We start from the raw sequence: 17,312 nt of genomic DNA, 5'->3' as shown, positions 1-17,312 counted from the left end.
TATGCGGTGACTCTGAATACAGGGCAGGGAGAAGGGGGTCGGGTCAGCGGGACAGGGGCCAGCTGGCCCGCCTGAGCACCACACCGTCCCCTTCCTTCACCAGGGAGCCCCGTGGTGCCCAGCAACGGCCGGTCTCACAGGACAACCCCACTGCCACGGAGGAAAGGTTCTCTGAGTTCCCTGGACAGAAAACCAGGTACATTAGGGACAGCATTCCTTACCCAGAGTTCGGTCTACGGACACCTTTTCCAACTGAAAGCGTACCGGGGGTCCCCAGAAGTCCCCAGACCTGTGGTTCGGGGGCATGGGAGAAGGGGACAGCTCATGAGGCCCTGTGCACATCTATGGCAGGTAGCTGGTTCCTTAGCGACGCCGGTACCTACGGCCGCTCCTCGCAGCCAAGCAGAAGGGAGGGGTTTTGACCATAGAATGGCGAGGAAAGAGCTTACGGGCCGCACGAGGTCTCCACGGGCCGCCACGACTGGTCGCCCTGCCCACTGCGTCGCAGGCCACGCCCAGGGACCTAAAAATAAGGCGGCAGCCACTGAGCAGAGGAGAGCGCCATGCGGTTTGAAAGGAGGCCAAGGCGACCGCGTGGCCTGAAAGGAGGAGAGGGCCGTGCGGCCTGGGCTGGTGAGAAGGCCCCACGCCGCTGCTCGGACGGTGCCCGCTCCGGCCGACCCCGAGGCCGCCGAGGGCTCTTTTAAAACCTGTGCCTTTCCTGGATGTCACCACGATCCGGTGCAACATGGCACACACTTTCCTGAACTGTTACACAGAGGCTGAAGACATCGTGCCCCAGATCCTGAAGGAGGCAGCTGACAGGTAAGGGATGGGGAGCTATCGCGCTTGGCTTCGGCTTCTAGCCTTTTGGGGAGCAAGCGAAGTGCTGGGTCTCAGGAAAGAACAGGGCTCCGAGCAGCAGTGTTCACAGCCCCCCACCCAGGTTGGACTATTGTAAATGAGGACCCGTTTTGCCCAATGCTAACTGCTGAGTCTTACACCGAGGCGCCACGTGAGTGAACCCCACTTTGCTTGGTAACAAAAGGAAACACGGATCCTTGGAGAAACGGCTGACTCCAGGTTGGGGGCAAGAGACGCCCCAGGGGTGCCCGGAGCACTGTCCTCCGGAAAGCTGGGGAGTCGTTGGGGGCTCTGAGGGTCACGGCAGCAGGGCTCAGGCCGACGCGGAAGGTGCCCACCGGCCAAGGCAGAACGGACTGTAATGGACTGAGACGCATCGAACACGCCGACATCCATGAATCCCTAATACTACATATATATGTTTATTGGTTTTAGAGAAAAAGGAACATCAAATAGCTGCCTCCCATAAGCGCCCCAGCCAGGAATTGAACCCGTAACCTACGTCCGTGCCCTCACTGGGGGTTGAACCTGCAACCCTTTGGTATGTGGGACAAAACCAACCCACTGAGCCACCCAGCTGGGATCATAATAATATTTGTTTTAAGAAAACGCGTTCCTTGTTCACTTTTGGAGAACACTGGGACACGAATTCACTTTGAAAACAAGCACATGAAGAGCAAGAACCAAGGACATCCTGCACTCTTCGTCACAGAGGTATTCCGACCAGTAGGAGCAGAAGTGAGGGACGTGGGATATGACCACGAAACAATCACCAGTGAGCGAGTCACTGTGGGTCCCAGGCACATGAACGCTAACATCGTGGAGAGACAGACAACCCGTCCATACATGCTCGCCCCCACCTATGAAGGGTTCTTGCCCCCCCCCGTTGGACATGGGTCTGTATATCTATCTCCTTAGGAGCAGGGGCTGGGGGAGGGGGGCAGAAGGACACACTAAATGTCGCTGTGGGCTGCAGTCAGTCAGACTGACGTGGCACAAAACCCCCATAACAGAGGATCCAGACTTCTTTTCCGAAGGTCTCACCAGGGAAATAATCAGCAAATGGAGAGGGACCCTAGAGATTGCAAAAGAATGGTGGCTAATCCATCAATTGAAATGTACTGACCTTATTGGGATCCTGACTCAAATAAACGATAACAAGAAAATATGAGACCATCAGTTAAGTCTGAACCCTGGCTGGATGTTCGTCATTATCCCCGCTAACTCGGTGAGGTGTGAAAACGGCATCTTCACCGTGCTTTTAAAAAGAGTTCTTCTCTCTGAAAGGCATGTGGTGAGGCCCTCTCAATGAAACATGTCTGGTGTTTGTTTCAAGAACACCCGGGGCCCAGGAAAGGTGGCCAGGGACCCGCGTGAGGCGCTGGCCCGGGAGCCGGACGCCGGAGCTCGCGGCGGCCCCTTCTCTTATTCTCTCTACGTTCGCACGCGCGTGAAATGTTCCACAGCGAAAGGTCCAAAACACAAATAAAAAATAAATGAAGCTGTTCCTCGTCCTCCCGGCTGACGTCTGGGAGAATGGGTGTCACGGAAACAACGGGCTCTTACCTCCTCATTAACTGGATGAAGATCCTCCGCGGCAGGCGGCGCACGAAGGTGTCGAGGACGATCTGGAGGTAATTCAAAGATACGTACCCGCACTGGGACGGGTCTCCCGCGCTCAAGGCCTTTTCAATCTTTTCACGGGACTTTGAAAACTGCAACGGAATGGAAATCAGTGTTGCCTTCAGTCCCCGACTTCACACAGCCCTCCCATCGGGTTATTTTTTTTTGCTGAAATCCCTTCACATGTTCCTCTCCGAAAACTGATCAAAAAGGTGACGATGGCATGTACTGAACCTCAAATGTTTAATTGATGAGCCCTCCACAGCAGCAGCGCCCGTCACAGCCACGCGCCCGGCGAGGCAGACACGTTTCTCCGGAAAAATAAAACAGCGCCCATCGGAGCTCCGCCTCCAAGTTCAGAGCCGAAGAGACTCTGGAGGAGCTGCCAGTTTGATACATCTTTCTTAATATACTTGGGAGCCGGCCCCCTGCTGGGAGCCCACCCTAGGCTCTGCCTGATGAAGTCCAGTTCATCAAACAAAAAAAGCGGGCAACATTTTATTAAAAACACGAGTAGCTTTTATGGTAAGGAGAATTAACGTAAGGATTGCATAAACGGTACACACTGGACAATTTCTTTAATTATTCCTTTTTCTTTAATGGGGAATTACGAAGAACCGGGGTGAGTGAGCTTCGCTTATGGGACTTCCAGAATGCAGTAAAGTAGGTTAACCGCTGATTTTTATATGACTCATAAAAATACTATGAAGATTGGTTTTCCTTCCAAAGGTTTTCCTGCTGTTTATTATGGAGTAATAACAATATTCTCCAATATTTCCACCCCTCTCCACTCTGATTTCAGTCTTTCCTGCTAACTGGAAGAAGAAGATAAACAAAAGAGCTACCATCTTGGCACAGAAGGTGACTTTTTAAACTGCTGCTGGAACCTGGCACTACAAGTAAATGAGTCTCTATCCACAAAGAAGAATAAGAAGCAGATTCATTAAAAGTTCCTTAGCGTGTCCAGGAATACTGGAAATCTGGTGAGAAAGTCTTTGAAAATATTTAAAGTTGCAAAACCGAAGCTTCTCAGAAAGTTACGTAGAATTAACCCAAAATGTGGCTAAATTTGCACACTTCCCTTTTGGCGAGGTGGGGTGCCCGGGAAGCCCCTTGTGGGGAGAAGCCCGCGCCAGACGGGAGTCGGGCCTCAGGGTGTTGACTGGATGTCAGATTCCACCTTGACCATCTTACCGACACTTGGCCTCCGGTGAGGCCTGTGTCAGGAAAGGGCATCTGACAGCCAGGTTTTCAGGAAGAGAGCGGGGAGGGAAACGAAGAGTATCCGTGTGGCGTGTATAACCTTTTAGGGCTTTTCATCGTTAACGGTTACAGTGAAACAGGAGAGACAAATGCGAGCGATTCGGTGAAACACAACGGAGATGCTGGAGTCCCACCACCCAGTTTTTGTGTAGTCAGTGTTCCCCAAACTCCCACAATAATCACAGAAACATACACGCTCATAAAACCGGGTCATGCTATACCTGCGCCTTTGACCAGCGCGTTTTCATTTGACAACATGTCATGATGTTTTCCCTTTAGAGGAACTAGCATCGAACCCCATCGGACTCCGAAACGACGCCTGGCATGGCACCCCACTATCTGCGGGCAGCTGAAAGGTTCCCTCGTCTTCCGTGGCGCCACATTCCATTTGTATACGTGCTCCCTGACCCCCATCTAAAGGGGGTCCTCCTGTTACTCTCTCTCCTGCCTTGGCCGTCACACCTCTCAGGAAAAGCTGCGTTCATGACGGTGTCTGTGTCTGCTTGTGTGAACGTGCTGACTTGGTGCACCTGCCCCTGGTGTTGGGTCACACGGTCCCCAGGAGAGCAGAGCCTGGCCCCGTGTTGTTCCCTGACAGGGGGTGACTCAGGATGAAGCACAATTTGGCCTGCAGGAGGCACTCATTCAATATTTGTTGAAAATGAATTTTTTTTTTTTTTTTAACTAAAAATGTTCCAAAGGAAGGTCGCAAAAAAGCTATTTAACACCTCGGTTTTTAAAAAACGTGAAAATTAAAATCATGGCAGAGATGCACTCCACCCGCCCGGAGCAGTAAAAATGTAAGCCTCTAACGGCATCAAGGGCTGCTGAGCCCTTAGACCCAGAGACGCCCCATCTGCTGCCGGCGGGAGCGTACGGTTCTGTCAGACAGTCGACACGGCCCGTGGGAGCTGAGGGGCGGGCTCCCTGCAGCCCAGAGGGCGACCCCACGCGCGGGCCGGTTCCAAGCGGAGCTTTCACTGGGGCGCCGGAAGGTGGGCCCACGCCCACTTGAGGCGGCACGTCGGGATTAGCACAAGGCAGGAAGCAATTCAGATGTCCCTCCCTGGGGGAGGGTGCAATTTGTGCAGATTCAGATGACAGAAGACTACACAGCAGGGACAATGGTAACGCAGCGCCGTCCCTAATAAGGTGACTCTGTCCTCCCTGACCCAGGCAGGACGAAAGCGGTTCCCCAGTTCTGCAACCACACTCCAAAGAAAGAAAGAAACAAACAAATACCGATCAAAAACCAAAGAACCCAGTCCGTACGGAAACTATACAAAAAAACATGAACATACCACCTGCAAATTTTCATGCCATTAAAAGGAACTAAATAAAAATATAAATTCATGGAAAGAAAAGCTTGAAGATGAGAAAACAATAAAAGAAGTGAGAAGGGAATTTCAAAGCTAAGAAGATAGAAAACAAAAGCATCACTATATGAAATAATAAATTAGAAGCAGCGAGAAAACGCAGCGAGGCTTCAGCTAAGATTAACAGTAAACCAACAGCCTGGAAAGCATCTCAGTGAAGGCAGCGGAAAGAGACAAGGTGATGGAAGCAATTCGAGAAGATGGCAGCTCTCAAGGACAGACCCCTGACACAGAGATCTGCCCCATCTGCCCCACCCGCCTCTCTCCGGCTCCGCTGCCCCGAGGACGCCTGGATGCTGGCGCCGCACGGCCTGCAGCTCCCAACGGAGGGCGGTTTGGACGGGAAGCAACTCGGGGCCCAGCCTGGGGCCGGGCTGGCCTGGCAGAGGGGGGCAGGGTCATTCCTTGGGTGTTCCCCAGGGGACCGGCTCTGAGGCAGAAGCCTGCCCGTCTTCCGGGATTCCGTAGCTTTTGTCTATTATGTTGTTTTAGTTTATAAACTAACGCTACAGAAGCTAAGAGGGAAAAGCTAGGAGAACCCAGGTGACTGAAGCAGTGACCTGACGGGCTTATGTGACGCTTACGAACAAAGGCTCCTTTCCTTCACCGCCAAACCTCGGCCTCTGGAGTTTTGCCTGGAGGGTGGTGGGGGCAGCGGGACCCCAACTACTGCTCAGTAACACCCTGAAGGAAGGAAAGAGGGAAGAGAGGCGGAGGGGAGGAGAGCGGGTGGAGGGAGGGAGAAGACTTTAGGGGCACGAACAGGGAAAACGTCCCTGAAATGAAAGAACCAACCCGTACATCAGAGTCCCCTGTGCTCCAGGAGACGAGGGCTGAGTGCTCCCCGCAGCACGGTTCACTTTTGCTTTTTAACTTCAAGGATCAAGAAAAAATACTTCAGGCATCGCGGTAGGAAAACGACCCCTACAAGGAGGAAGCCCCGAGTTGACATCAGGACTCTTTCAGGAACCCCCGGTGCCGAAGGACAGTGGAAAAGCACCATGCACAGAAAAAGCCCGAGTGCCGGGGCAATGACGCCCGGCCAAGCCGCTGTTCCCGTGAAAAGCCAGGGGAGACTGTCTCCAATATGAAAAACCAAAGGGAAAAAGCACCCATGAGGCTTTCTTAAGGAAATTACTTGACAACAAAATCAGCCAACCAGAGAATAAATCAAAACGAAGAACTTGGACGGGGGTAAAGTATTAAAACTAAGCGTGGCAGTAAGTCCATGTGCCAATAAAACGAGGCAAAGCAACCGGGGGGGGGGGGGGGGACTATGGTAACAGGCAGGATGTAACCCCGAGAACCACAAGGCAAGAGCAGAAACTGGGGGGAGGGGGGCGAGCAGGAGGGGACCCAGCAGCCGGCCGGCCGGCCCGCACTGTCTGTAATGAAGGCACCCTTCACAGACACCAGGACTTCTCCAGGCCTGAGCGGCTTTCTTAATCTCTTTCCTTGCCCCCAGCTCCCTCTGGGGCCCCGTGTCTCCTGCGCCGAGGCCATATTTGTCCGAAGTTCAGAAATGTCCTCGGGTTCACTGGAGGACAGCACTGGGAGCAAGGACTGGCGTTAAACGTGGCCCCAGGACTCGCTGGCAGGGTCCCCTTGGGCAAGTCATTCAACCTCTTTGGGCCTCAGTTTCCCCAGCTTGGACCTGGGCTGATCACAGCCGCTGGGAAGACGGAAGAGGACCCCAGTGAGCTGCGCCCGGCAGCGCCGGGCAGTGGGCAGCCCCCAAGGAACGGAAACTCATAGGCCTTCTTTGTAAAGAGAGAAGAAAACCACCATGATTCTCTTCTTATCAAACAGTTTCCATCTCTAGACCCACTCTCCCGCCCAGTGACACCGCCGGCCGCCCCCCTACGTCTGTGAAGGAAGCCCGGCCTAGAATGCCCTTCACCAGGGGTTGCCTGTGATGGCTGCTTTGACTCACGGATTCCCTTCCTCTTTCTGCTTTCCAGAATTGCCCGCCCTTTCTGTAACGGCCTGGTGTTCTGCGGTGCCCGTGTTTGTAGGGAAACAAATTCATGAGCCACCGCCACAAGAGAGAAGTGTGACCGCCTGACCCGGAGTACGTGGGTGTGCGCACTCCTCGGACACCCTGACCGACATCGGCTTTTCTCGGTTTTTTCACTGACTGTTTCCCACTGGAAGTTTTATCTTAATAATCTGGGAAGGTCCTGCGCCCGTGAAGAGCAGGGATCCGGCGCCAAGTTTATCCTTTGTTTACACAAAGTTTTGCTGTAGAAAGTTTTTCATTTCAATGAAGTCTAATTTATCAATTGTTTCCCTATGGCTTTCGGGTTTTACTTCACATTTAAATGTCTAACTGTCGAGGCTTAAAATGTTCACCCACATTATTTATTTTAAAACTTAAAAGAGTGGATGCACACAGAACTTCTTTTGGTGTGAAGATCCCCGCAGACGGCTAGCTAGTGAGTTACCCCAATAATGAGCGACTGTTCAGACCCCGTCCCACCAGGCCTTGCGTCATCAGCTCCAGTCCCTCGGAAGACGGGCCTCATATGCAGCCCCTCTTCTGAATCAGCCCCACGTCCATGACCACCCCGGGGCCACACTGCGTTAATTCCTATACCTCTATAAACCTTTCCTGTGTGACAGGGTACGTCCTCTCACTTTTAGAAAGAAAAGGTGTGTGTGTGTGTGTGTGTGTGTGTGTGTTATCTTCACCCAGATGTTTGGAGATCGGGCATTCATAAGGAGTCTTCCAGTCCAAGAACTAGAAGAGACCTCCTTACTTAATCGTTTGTCTTTATTTTCTCAATAAAGTTATGTCACGTTTTTACGCCTTAGATACTTCTCAGAAGCTTCAGTATGGGAGCGGCACAAAGGAAGCGCCCGATCAGTGTCGTGTTCCCATTACCGACACGTTATTGTCACTAGGAGATGGGAAGTGGAGTTGGGGGTGGGGGGGGGACACGGGCGCGAAACTAACTTTAGAAATAACACCTGCGCCGTGGTTTTCCACAGCTGCCAGCTCCCCTGGCCACGCTTCAGACCGCGTTCTTACCTCTCGGCAAAAGCTCCTGCTGATTTCGTCCAAGGAGTCTTCTTCCCAGGTACTCTCGGATAAGCCGGAGCTGAGGAGGGGCTTCCTTCTGGGGGTTTTGACTTGGCGATTCTCCCACGAGACCGCTATGAAAACGGAAGAGCTTGAGTTTATCAATGTTGCCAAAGGTACATTTAAATATTAATGTTTGCTTCTCCTCGGAACCTGACTGGTAGAAACTGAGCCCTGAGTAAGCCAACACCATGATGAGCTACGTAATAAATGGTGTGGCAGTAACTGGATGGACGTGGCAGAAAAAAATAAAATTAATCTCCTTGCTGTCTTATTCTTCGATAAAACTTGGAGTAAAATGTACACCAAGTAGAAAAATAAAACTATAATAGCAGAAGAAAATGAAGATGAATGCTATATAATACATAATATTGGAGTGAGAAGTCCTTTCTGAGTATCACTTTAGAGCCAGAAATCATTTACCTAATGACTAGGTCTGACAACATACTTGTTTTTGTTTGGTTACACACACACACAAATAACAATGAAAGAAAAGTACGTGGGAAAAACTACTGTTAATGCACATGAGAAATTTCCATACGAGCAGCTCTTATAAGTCGATAAGTTAAATACACTCAATAGAGCCACAGACTAAGGTTATAAACAAGTAATTCAGAAGGACTAAAAAAATCCACCCAATGTATGAAAAACCACTCAGAGTCACTGGTAATTCTTAAGGTCTAATGAAGACAAGTTGACGTGTTTTCCCACTCTTCCGGCAGGCAGGGACTCAAGGGAAGGACGAAGAGACCAGTTAGTTCGAGCTTGTGTGGAGAGACCCGGGACTCGAACACGCGTCAGCACCGCCCACAGCTCATCGCAAAGGAGTAAGAGCGCCACTCCACAGACACATGCGGGGAAGGGTGCTTTCTGCACTGTGTATAAGAGGGAAGAAATTGGCGCCATTTAAGTGCTCGTGAATAGAGGATTGGTTTTATAAATTCTAGTTCGTCCTGTCTGTGAAGTACTACAGATATTAACCACAAAGGTGCCCATCTGAATTAATGGACGGGGAAATTTTTCTTTGATATATATTATTTCATAATTGAAAGAAAAAACGACTAGCATAATGTAATTCTCATTTTAACACTTATTTTGTGTATTCGCTTGTGCATTCACCCACCCACTTGTCTGTCTGTCTGTCCATCTGTCCATCCATCCATCCATCTATCCGTCAGTCCATCCACCCACCCGGGAAGCAGAAACAGAACCTGGGAGGATAACACAGCAAAGCTTACAGGGGTGGGATTCAGGTGGAAGATTACAGGGGACTGTTATTTTGTGTTCATGTGTTTTCTGGCTGATGCTTTTTTTTTTTTTGCAACAAGCATGTATTATTTTTACGATAAAGGATAATAAAATAAATCTAAAATATAGCCATTTCTTTCTCAAAGCTGACTGCAAAGAATCACAAATGGTTTCCCAGATTTATTTCCTAACATGTCGGCAAATAAGCGTCACTCCAATTAAGCACACTTGTAACTACTCAGCTGCAGTTAACAAACTGCCAGTCAGCTGGAATTCCATTTCCTACCACAAAAGGAAGGAAGGGAGGAAGGAAGGAAGGAAGGAAGGGAAAGGCAAGGCCTCCCCAGCGGGCCCTCTGGCTACATAATAAAATACAAAGCCAGCCAGTCCCTCAGAGCAGGGCCTGGGACCCTGGAGTGCTGGAAATGCGGGGCTATCGGAACAGTGGGACAGCCTCGCTGAGCCGGGAGGAAGCCGCACCCGGACCAGGCTCTGCCCCTGGCCACACACTCGCTGACTCTGTGTCCTGTGCTCCCTGAGGGCAGCTCACGGGGACACACACAGCACAGCTCAGGAAACCCACGGGACCCTGGAACCCACAGGCCAGGTCCCCGCGGTGGGGCCCCGTCTCCCAGGCCCTGAGCAGCTGCAGACTCACCCCCACCTCATCCAGTCACAGAGGTGTCAGTGCAGCTGCGTCATCCCTGCCGCCGCCCCGTGGTCCCTAAATTTCCTCTGAAGGAGCCTCACGCATTCAAAACCGGGTAGAAAGGAACCCCAAAGCTTAAGGGGGCATTTATGTATGTCCCCAGTGGGGCAAAAGGAAGTCATCACCCAGTGTCATTTCTCCCTGTGCCCAAACAGATGGAGCTTTCGATAAGCAAGGGGATGTGGCTTATTAAGAACAGAAACTTAGCAACAACAGGACATGAAAAATTAATAGGAAATACCGTTCTCTATGTCGTAAACGCAGAGACGGGGGCGGGGGGAGGCGGCACACATCGGCAGGCTCTCTGCAAAGGTAGGAAGGGCAGCAAACCTTACAGAGCTCTTGTAGAACACACTCCCCCAGGTGAGCACACACCGGCCAATGTCATCGCAATCGCTCATGACTCACTGATAACAGGGAAGCGGGAGATCGTTTGAGAAACAGAAATGGAGGGAAGGAGGCACGTGGACTCCCGCTCACGGAGAGAAGCGAGCTTTGGGAGCAAGCGAGAACAGGTGACGTGTTTGAACGTTAATTAAAGCTCTTCCGAGCCGTCTCCCCAAACCTTAAAGCCATCCTATAGAAAACAAATATCATCAAAATACTAGGAAGTAGAAACATCACTCTAGAAAAACTGGCAGCAAGGGAAGCCTTTCCCCGTGAAGTTCAAAAGGCCATCACAGTTCGGAGACTTTCCAACAGGACAAAGGTGAGCGTCCTGGCTTAGGGAACAGGCCAGCTGGAATCAATTACCAGCTACGCAACGTTGCGGTTCTCTTGCAACTCGGTGGTTTTTTTCTCTTCCCACTTGCGGGGGAGACGGAAAACAGTATCGATGCCAAGGGTGGCCCCCTTGTTGGGAGCGTGAGACCCCCATGGGCAGGCCTGGCGCTCAGCAGACACGCAGTGTGTTTACGGTGGCAAGGAAAGGAGGTCTGAGCCCACGATGCTATACCCAGACAAACCGACTTCTGAACTGTAAAGGCCACACACACACACTGTTGTCGCAAGCATGTGAAGGGTCGGAGAATGTCATTCCTACAGCATCTCTTGAGGACTGCGCCAGAGAACAGGCCTCAGAGGACCAAAATGGCTGGAGAGACAGATAAGAAAGATGGGGTAAAGGTTTTCTTCCCTCCTAACGTGGCGATCGCATGGGAGGTGGGCCAGCAAGACAGGAAGCCCTGCTTCTTAGTAACGTGCGTAGGGAGAAATCACACGGTAAATCTAAGCCTAGACGTGACCCCGTCGCCTTTGGTGGATGCCCTGGGCCACTGTCCGGATTCCCCGGCTTCTCCCAAAGTGAGCTGGTCAGGCCGGAACTCAAATGAGCCAAGCTGGGGTCCAAAAAAGCAATTCCCACTTGTAACCATGTGTTGTATACCAAAAACAAATACAATGTTTTAATCCAACTACATCTCAATGAAAGATAAATTTTTGAAAAGTAGTCATTTCCCTTCTAATCCAGCCCGGAAAGGACATGCTCACAGCACAGGTCTGCCCCGGTGGTGCAGGGCTTTGAGCTGACGGGACGGCAGTGGGTACGAGGGACAGCGGATGCCCACTGGTCACCCTGTCCCACTACTCACTGGTAAACAGGCCTAAGTTTTGGCCTCTTCGGGGTCGAATTGCGTGGCCCAGAGCCCCAAACTACTTTACTTTGGAACACCCAAAAGAGATTTTGCCTTCTAACGAAGGATTTGAATTTCAATTATGAAAGTTACAGAAGAAGAATTCAGTGGGGAACTGGCCGATCCCGACGGCGGGTGTGGCGGGCAGGGTGGGCGAGGCCCCAGCTGCAGGTGGGGACACCAGTCAGGCCGCAGCGGCAAGGGCCGGGGCTAACGCCGCAGGAACAGGAGCGAGCAGAACGCTAACTAGACACGCACCTCCTACCTCATCGAGCCAAAGACGCCTTTCGCTGTGAGACGCATCGTTAGTTTACGTTTCCCCGACAGAGCAGGCCTGCTGCTAATTATTGATAAAGTGAAAAAATGTGGTTGTCATGGGGAACTGAAATTGCATTTTAGAACTTACCTGCTTAAAGAGATAGCAAAAACTAGCAAAAAAAAAAAAATTACCGGCAGAAGACTGAAGCCAAAAGGGAGAACCAGCCCTGCTCCTGGTTACGGGGACCAGCCCACATGGAACCGGCCCTGCGTCAGAAAACAGTGATGAATTCTGGCCAAAGTGGATACAGACAAAAGCCCTGCAGGCACCGGGGAGCAACGGACACACCCGGGAGCCGGGCCCTGGGAACGCGGAGGGACGCTCCGTGAGCTCTGGGTCCCGTGGCCTCTGGCCTGAGGGCGGGCCACTGCTGGAATCACTTAAGTGGCTACACTTGGGATATAAACCCCGGGTCTTTCCAGATTTTGAATCAGAAAACAGAATATAGGACGACCTCAGCCTCTGGACAGGAGGAGGAGGGAAAGCCCAGAAAGAAAGGCAGGGAGGAGCCCCCGCCAGGTCTGGGAGCGTGCCCTGCCGGGACCTCTGGCTCAGCCCTGCCCTGCAGGTGTGCGGCGCAGACCGCAGGGCCAGGGTGCAGGGGCCACTGACCCTCCTCAGGGGAGCCCACCGCGAGGGTCTGAATGTAGCCACGTGCACAGGCTGTTAAAACCCAAAACAACAATTCTTCGGAGGAGCGTGACAGAATCCCCAGCGTCTACAATGCAACATTTCCTGTGTCCGTGGTAAATTCCCCACTTGCTAGACACAGGGGGAAATAACGCCCCAGGAAACTCTGGTCCGTGCTCAAGGAACAAGGCGACCAGCAAAGACCAGACTCTGAGAGGACCCGAATGTTGGAGTTAGCGGGTAAGAAATTTTAAAGCATCTCAAATAATTTTAAAATCAGTGTTTGAGGATGTAAAAGAAAACACACCCCTAATGAACGCACGCCAGGAAGCCTCGGCAGAGAGACGGAAGCCGCAGCGATGTGTCGCGCTCACGGCGTCTGTAGAAGGACGACACGGGACAGAAATGTTGCCCAGAGCAGCAGAGGAGAACTGGGAAAACACTGTCACAGAGCGCGCACACGCCACGCGCATTAGGATAGTATTACTGAAAGGGAGACCGTGATTAATCAAAGATGTATAATGGAACAAAAGGCTCAATTTGTCCAATTTTCTTGAAGGGATGCCAACGCGATGGGAAGGTGTCACGGGGCAGGGCGGCGGGCAGAGAAGGCAGGAGGGCATAACGCAAACGGCGAGGGTCCCGTTGCGGAGAAAAAACGAACACGAGGCACGCGATTACTTTACAGGACATCTTAACAAGAATACCAACTCAGGAGAAGAATAAAAGCAGGTAATTAAGCAACGAAGTGAGGTGAACGATGACTCCGCAGACCACAGGAGACGCTGGCGTAGGGATCACAGCAGACACAGGAAGCAATGGAACGCTCCTCCGTGAAAATCAAAGGACAGGGGTAGAGGGAAGAGCCAGGACGACCCTTCAGAGCACAGAGGAAAAAGGGGAGACATGCGCTGAGAGACTGTAGTCCACACAGAAGACTAAGACAACCCAACGTAAGGGTGATATGCGCCACTGAAGTTAGGAATCTGGAAAACGGAACAGAAGCTATTCAAAGACACATAGTCGTCGTCGTCGGCAGCCGTCCGTCTCGAGAGACGATGGTGTAGCTTCTTAAGAGTCTATCTGCACCGCCGAGAATGGCTGTGCAGTCCGACTCGGGAGTGACACGGTATCTGTCTCCTCCCGTGTTGAATCGACATCTTGCGATGACGCTGAAGCTACAGAGCCTGGGCAGGGTGATATGGAGGGTCTGCTGTTGCCCATGCAGCAGACCCCCCCTCTCTTCGCAGCTGAAGGGTCCAAGGGAAAGACGGAGTCAATACAGCTTGGCTTCAGGTGCGCCGCAGGAGTTGCCGGTGTTGACTACAACGTCAAACCGCCTTAGGGACTCCGGCTCCGGATTTTCTGTCGGGGTTTACTCCCTTAGCCTTTCCCCTGAAGAGGTATGCCGCAAGGCAGCGGAGGTTTTTTGGAGTCAGAGTTTTCCTTCTCTGATGTGCCCTGACTGGAAGATCGAACCAGCGACACTTAGCTCGCAGGCCGACGCTCAATCCACTGAGCCAAACCAGTCAGGGGGCAAAGACACATAGTATCACTACGGAAAAACCCAAACCTTGCCATAAAGAAGCATTAAATTTGCGGGTTGAACAGATGCTGGGGAGCTGATACAGAAAGCCCAACACCGAGCCATACCGCGGCCACACCACTGAGGCTTGGGGACACGTGATTCTCTGGGTGGCCGGGTACGACCAGGGAGAAACCCGGGCAGGCCCAAGACTCCTGCACAGCCCGGCCAGCGGCAGGCAGCAGCGGCTCAAAGTCTGTGCGGGTGTGAAGGGGAAGAGTGGCCCACGGACGGGACGTGCGGCCAAGATTTATTCAGCGTTTTCCTCATTTTCTCAAGTTTCGTTCTTCTGATCCCCTCCAGTAAACTCAAACACAGCGCAGCATACATAGGGACTCAGCTGGGCGCGTGTACTTCTTCCTGTCTGGGCCTCCCTGGCGCCAGGGCTGGTGCTGACGGTCGCTGCTCACTCCCGGGCGGCCGCCTTCTTGCCCCCTGCACCTGCACCCGCCCCCCCCATGGCTGCCATGACTATGAGGACAGACTAGCGCCCGGCCAGGGACAGGGCTCTTTCAGTGGGGTCACCTCTTAGGGTTATCAAGTTGGTATATGAACTTACTTAGGATGAAAACCCTCCCCAACCAGGCTAGATCCCACCTTAGAGCCCACTGGGCTGCCCGCACGGCCCAGGCTTCAGACAAACCGGCGCCCGCCCGCCCAGGGCCTTGGCTGGAGCGCCCACGCCCTCGGCGTCCGTCACACGCATGCTGTGACCCCTGGCCCCGCAAAAGGGCCTCCCAGCTCGGCTGTCCCTCCCCGCGCTGTGACCACCCCGCGATGTCTGCTCTCCTGAAGGCATTTTCATCGTTTATTCTGGAGCCAAACATTCAAACGTCGACTCCGCCACACGCCAGCCACGTGGCGCCGGGAAACTCACCTAGCACCGCGAGTCCGAGTGTTCTCACCTGCAAACAGGGGCACAAAACCCATTTCACAAAACTACCGAGAGAGACAAACATGGAAAGTCAGGTTTGTGAAGCCTCCACACAGAGCACGATAAATCGTTGCTCTTGATTATTCTTTTTTTTATGAGACTTATTTGATCTCACCGGCCCTATTTAATAGGTATGTTACATATTTACACACAGAGCACACCTGCCCTATGTGATATGTATATATGAACACACACACACCTGCCCTACGTGATACGTATACATGCACACACACACCTGCCCTATGTGACATGTATATATGCACACACACCTGCCCTATGTGATAGGTATATATGAACACACACACATCTGCCCTACGTGACATGTATATATGAACACACACACCCCTGCCCTACGTGACATGTATACATGAACACACATGCCCCTGCCCTACGTGATATGTATATATGAATACACACACACCTGCCCCACGTGACATGTATATACACACACATACCCCTGCCCTACGTGATACATATATATGCACACACACACCTGCCCTATGTGACATATATATATGCACACACCCCTGCCCTACGTGATATGTATATACGAACACACACATACACACTTCTGAAACACAGAGCAGGCACTTGGTTTTGTGCCCAGTGACGGGCCTAGAGGTACCAGACCAGCCCGTGAACTAACAAAACATCAGGGATGAGGGTCCCCGGAAGACCTCCGGGCCTAGGGACCCCCCAAACTTGGGGGGCTTTACGAAGTGGGGCCTGGAGTCCGCCAGAAGCCCCCTCAGTGGGCGGAGCTGAGCGGGAGCCTGAGCACCTGTGAGCACCTGTCACCTGAAGCTTGCAGGTGAGGCAGAGCTGCGAGGCAGGGGCTCCGTGAATATCTGCCGCGTGGATTACGCTGAGGGGAGACGGCAGCCACTGTGCGGGTGGCAAACTCGGAGGCCGCAGCTGAGCAGGGGCCTCCCTAAGACACTGGTCCTCAGGGGACCAGCCCCGGCCCCGACAGAGCTGTGCGGCAGGTGACGACGGGGCCATGGCTGGGATCACGGAAGGAAAACTCCTCCTCCTCAAGCTTCTCAGCCTGCGTCAGCTTGGCATCAGCTGCTCCCCTATTTGCCCTTATTTATAGCAAGCGTTTCCCCTACCATGAAAGGAACATCGTGCTCAGTATCAGAAACCTTGGAAAGAAGCAAGCAGCAGAACGAAGAACCACGTGACACCCGAGGACATACCGCTTCAAACTGACCTGCATTTTGGAATTCCTCTCCAATCATTCGCTGATATTCCACATACATGCTCCGTGTTACCATGACCCGTGGCCGCCCCCTGCGCCGTGCGGCTGTGCTGGGACTCACGGACCCTTCCCTGTCGTGAGACACGCAGGCTATTCTCCTGGTCGCGCTACGGGGACTTCTCTGGGGATAGCGCACGCTCCCTGTCTGACGCTATGTCCTCGGGACGAGGTCACAGAAGAGGAATTGCCACGCCAAAGGACAATGACACCGTTAGCTATAAACTTTGAAAATCTGTACCTTGATTTCCCAGATGGTACCGAAGGTTTAAGTTATTATTTATACTGAGGTTCTTCAGGAAAACATTGTAATCCACCGCTGTGTCTTTGTCAATGCTGTAGTGCTGCGCAAGCCTGAAACAGAAATGCTCTTCAGTGACCCGAAATGACGAGACTGAGGCTGAAAACGAAGGTGGGCTGCTACTGAGGTGTTCTTTACACCGCAGTTGGTATTCATTTTAATGAGTCTTCCTAAATAGAGCTGGAATTCAAAGGAAACCCCAGGGCTTCCTCCTTTCCACTCCCGCCGATGTGGTGAGTGTTCCCAAGACCCGCGGGACTCCCTGCGGGAAGGGTGGCACACGCCTGCCCCACAGAGCCATGCCATGCAGGGAGGGCAAGGGCCCTCCGCACATGCAGGGACGGTGGCATGGTGACAGGAAGCAGAGTGGCTGCGGCGGGCAGACTGAGCTGACTTCCCGCAAAAAGGCTAAGACGGCTAAGAAGATCGCGCCTTGCGCTGAGGCTTGAACGCGTCGGGCCAACAGCAGACCTAGGAGTGCGGGCTAGG

At 52.5% G+C, this 17,312-nt stretch overlaps 1 protein-coding gene across 1 annotated transcript in view; it reads right to left on the bottom strand.

Moving 5' to 3' along the window:
- The window catches only part of EFCAB6 (EF-hand calcium binding domain 6), a 162,406-nt gene that overhangs the window by 93,185 nt on the left and 51,909 nt on the right, over window positions 1-17,312 (bottom strand). Inside the window, exons 8-10 of the mRNA XM_090272278.1 lie at window positions 16,764-16,876; window positions 8,158-8,282; window positions 2,431-2,579 (exon numbers count right to left, since the gene is read on the bottom strand). Coding sequence (XP_090128404.1) covers window positions 2,431-2,579; window positions 8,158-8,282; window positions 16,764-16,876 — 387 coding nt within the window. The remainder of the gene's footprint in view (window positions 1-2,430; window positions 2,580-8,157; window positions 8,283-16,763; window positions 16,877-17,312) is intronic.

The sequence above is a fragment of the Furipterus horrens genome, unplaced genomic scaffold (assembly GCF_987537825.1).
Source record: "Furipterus horrens unplaced genomic scaffold, mFurHor1.1.pri manual_scaffold_4, whole genome shotgun sequence".
Classification (NCBI taxonomy): Eukaryota; Metazoa; Chordata; class Mammalia; order Chiroptera; family Furipteridae; genus Furipterus; species Furipterus horrens.
This window is presented reverse-complemented; position numbering and strand designations above follow the sequence as displayed.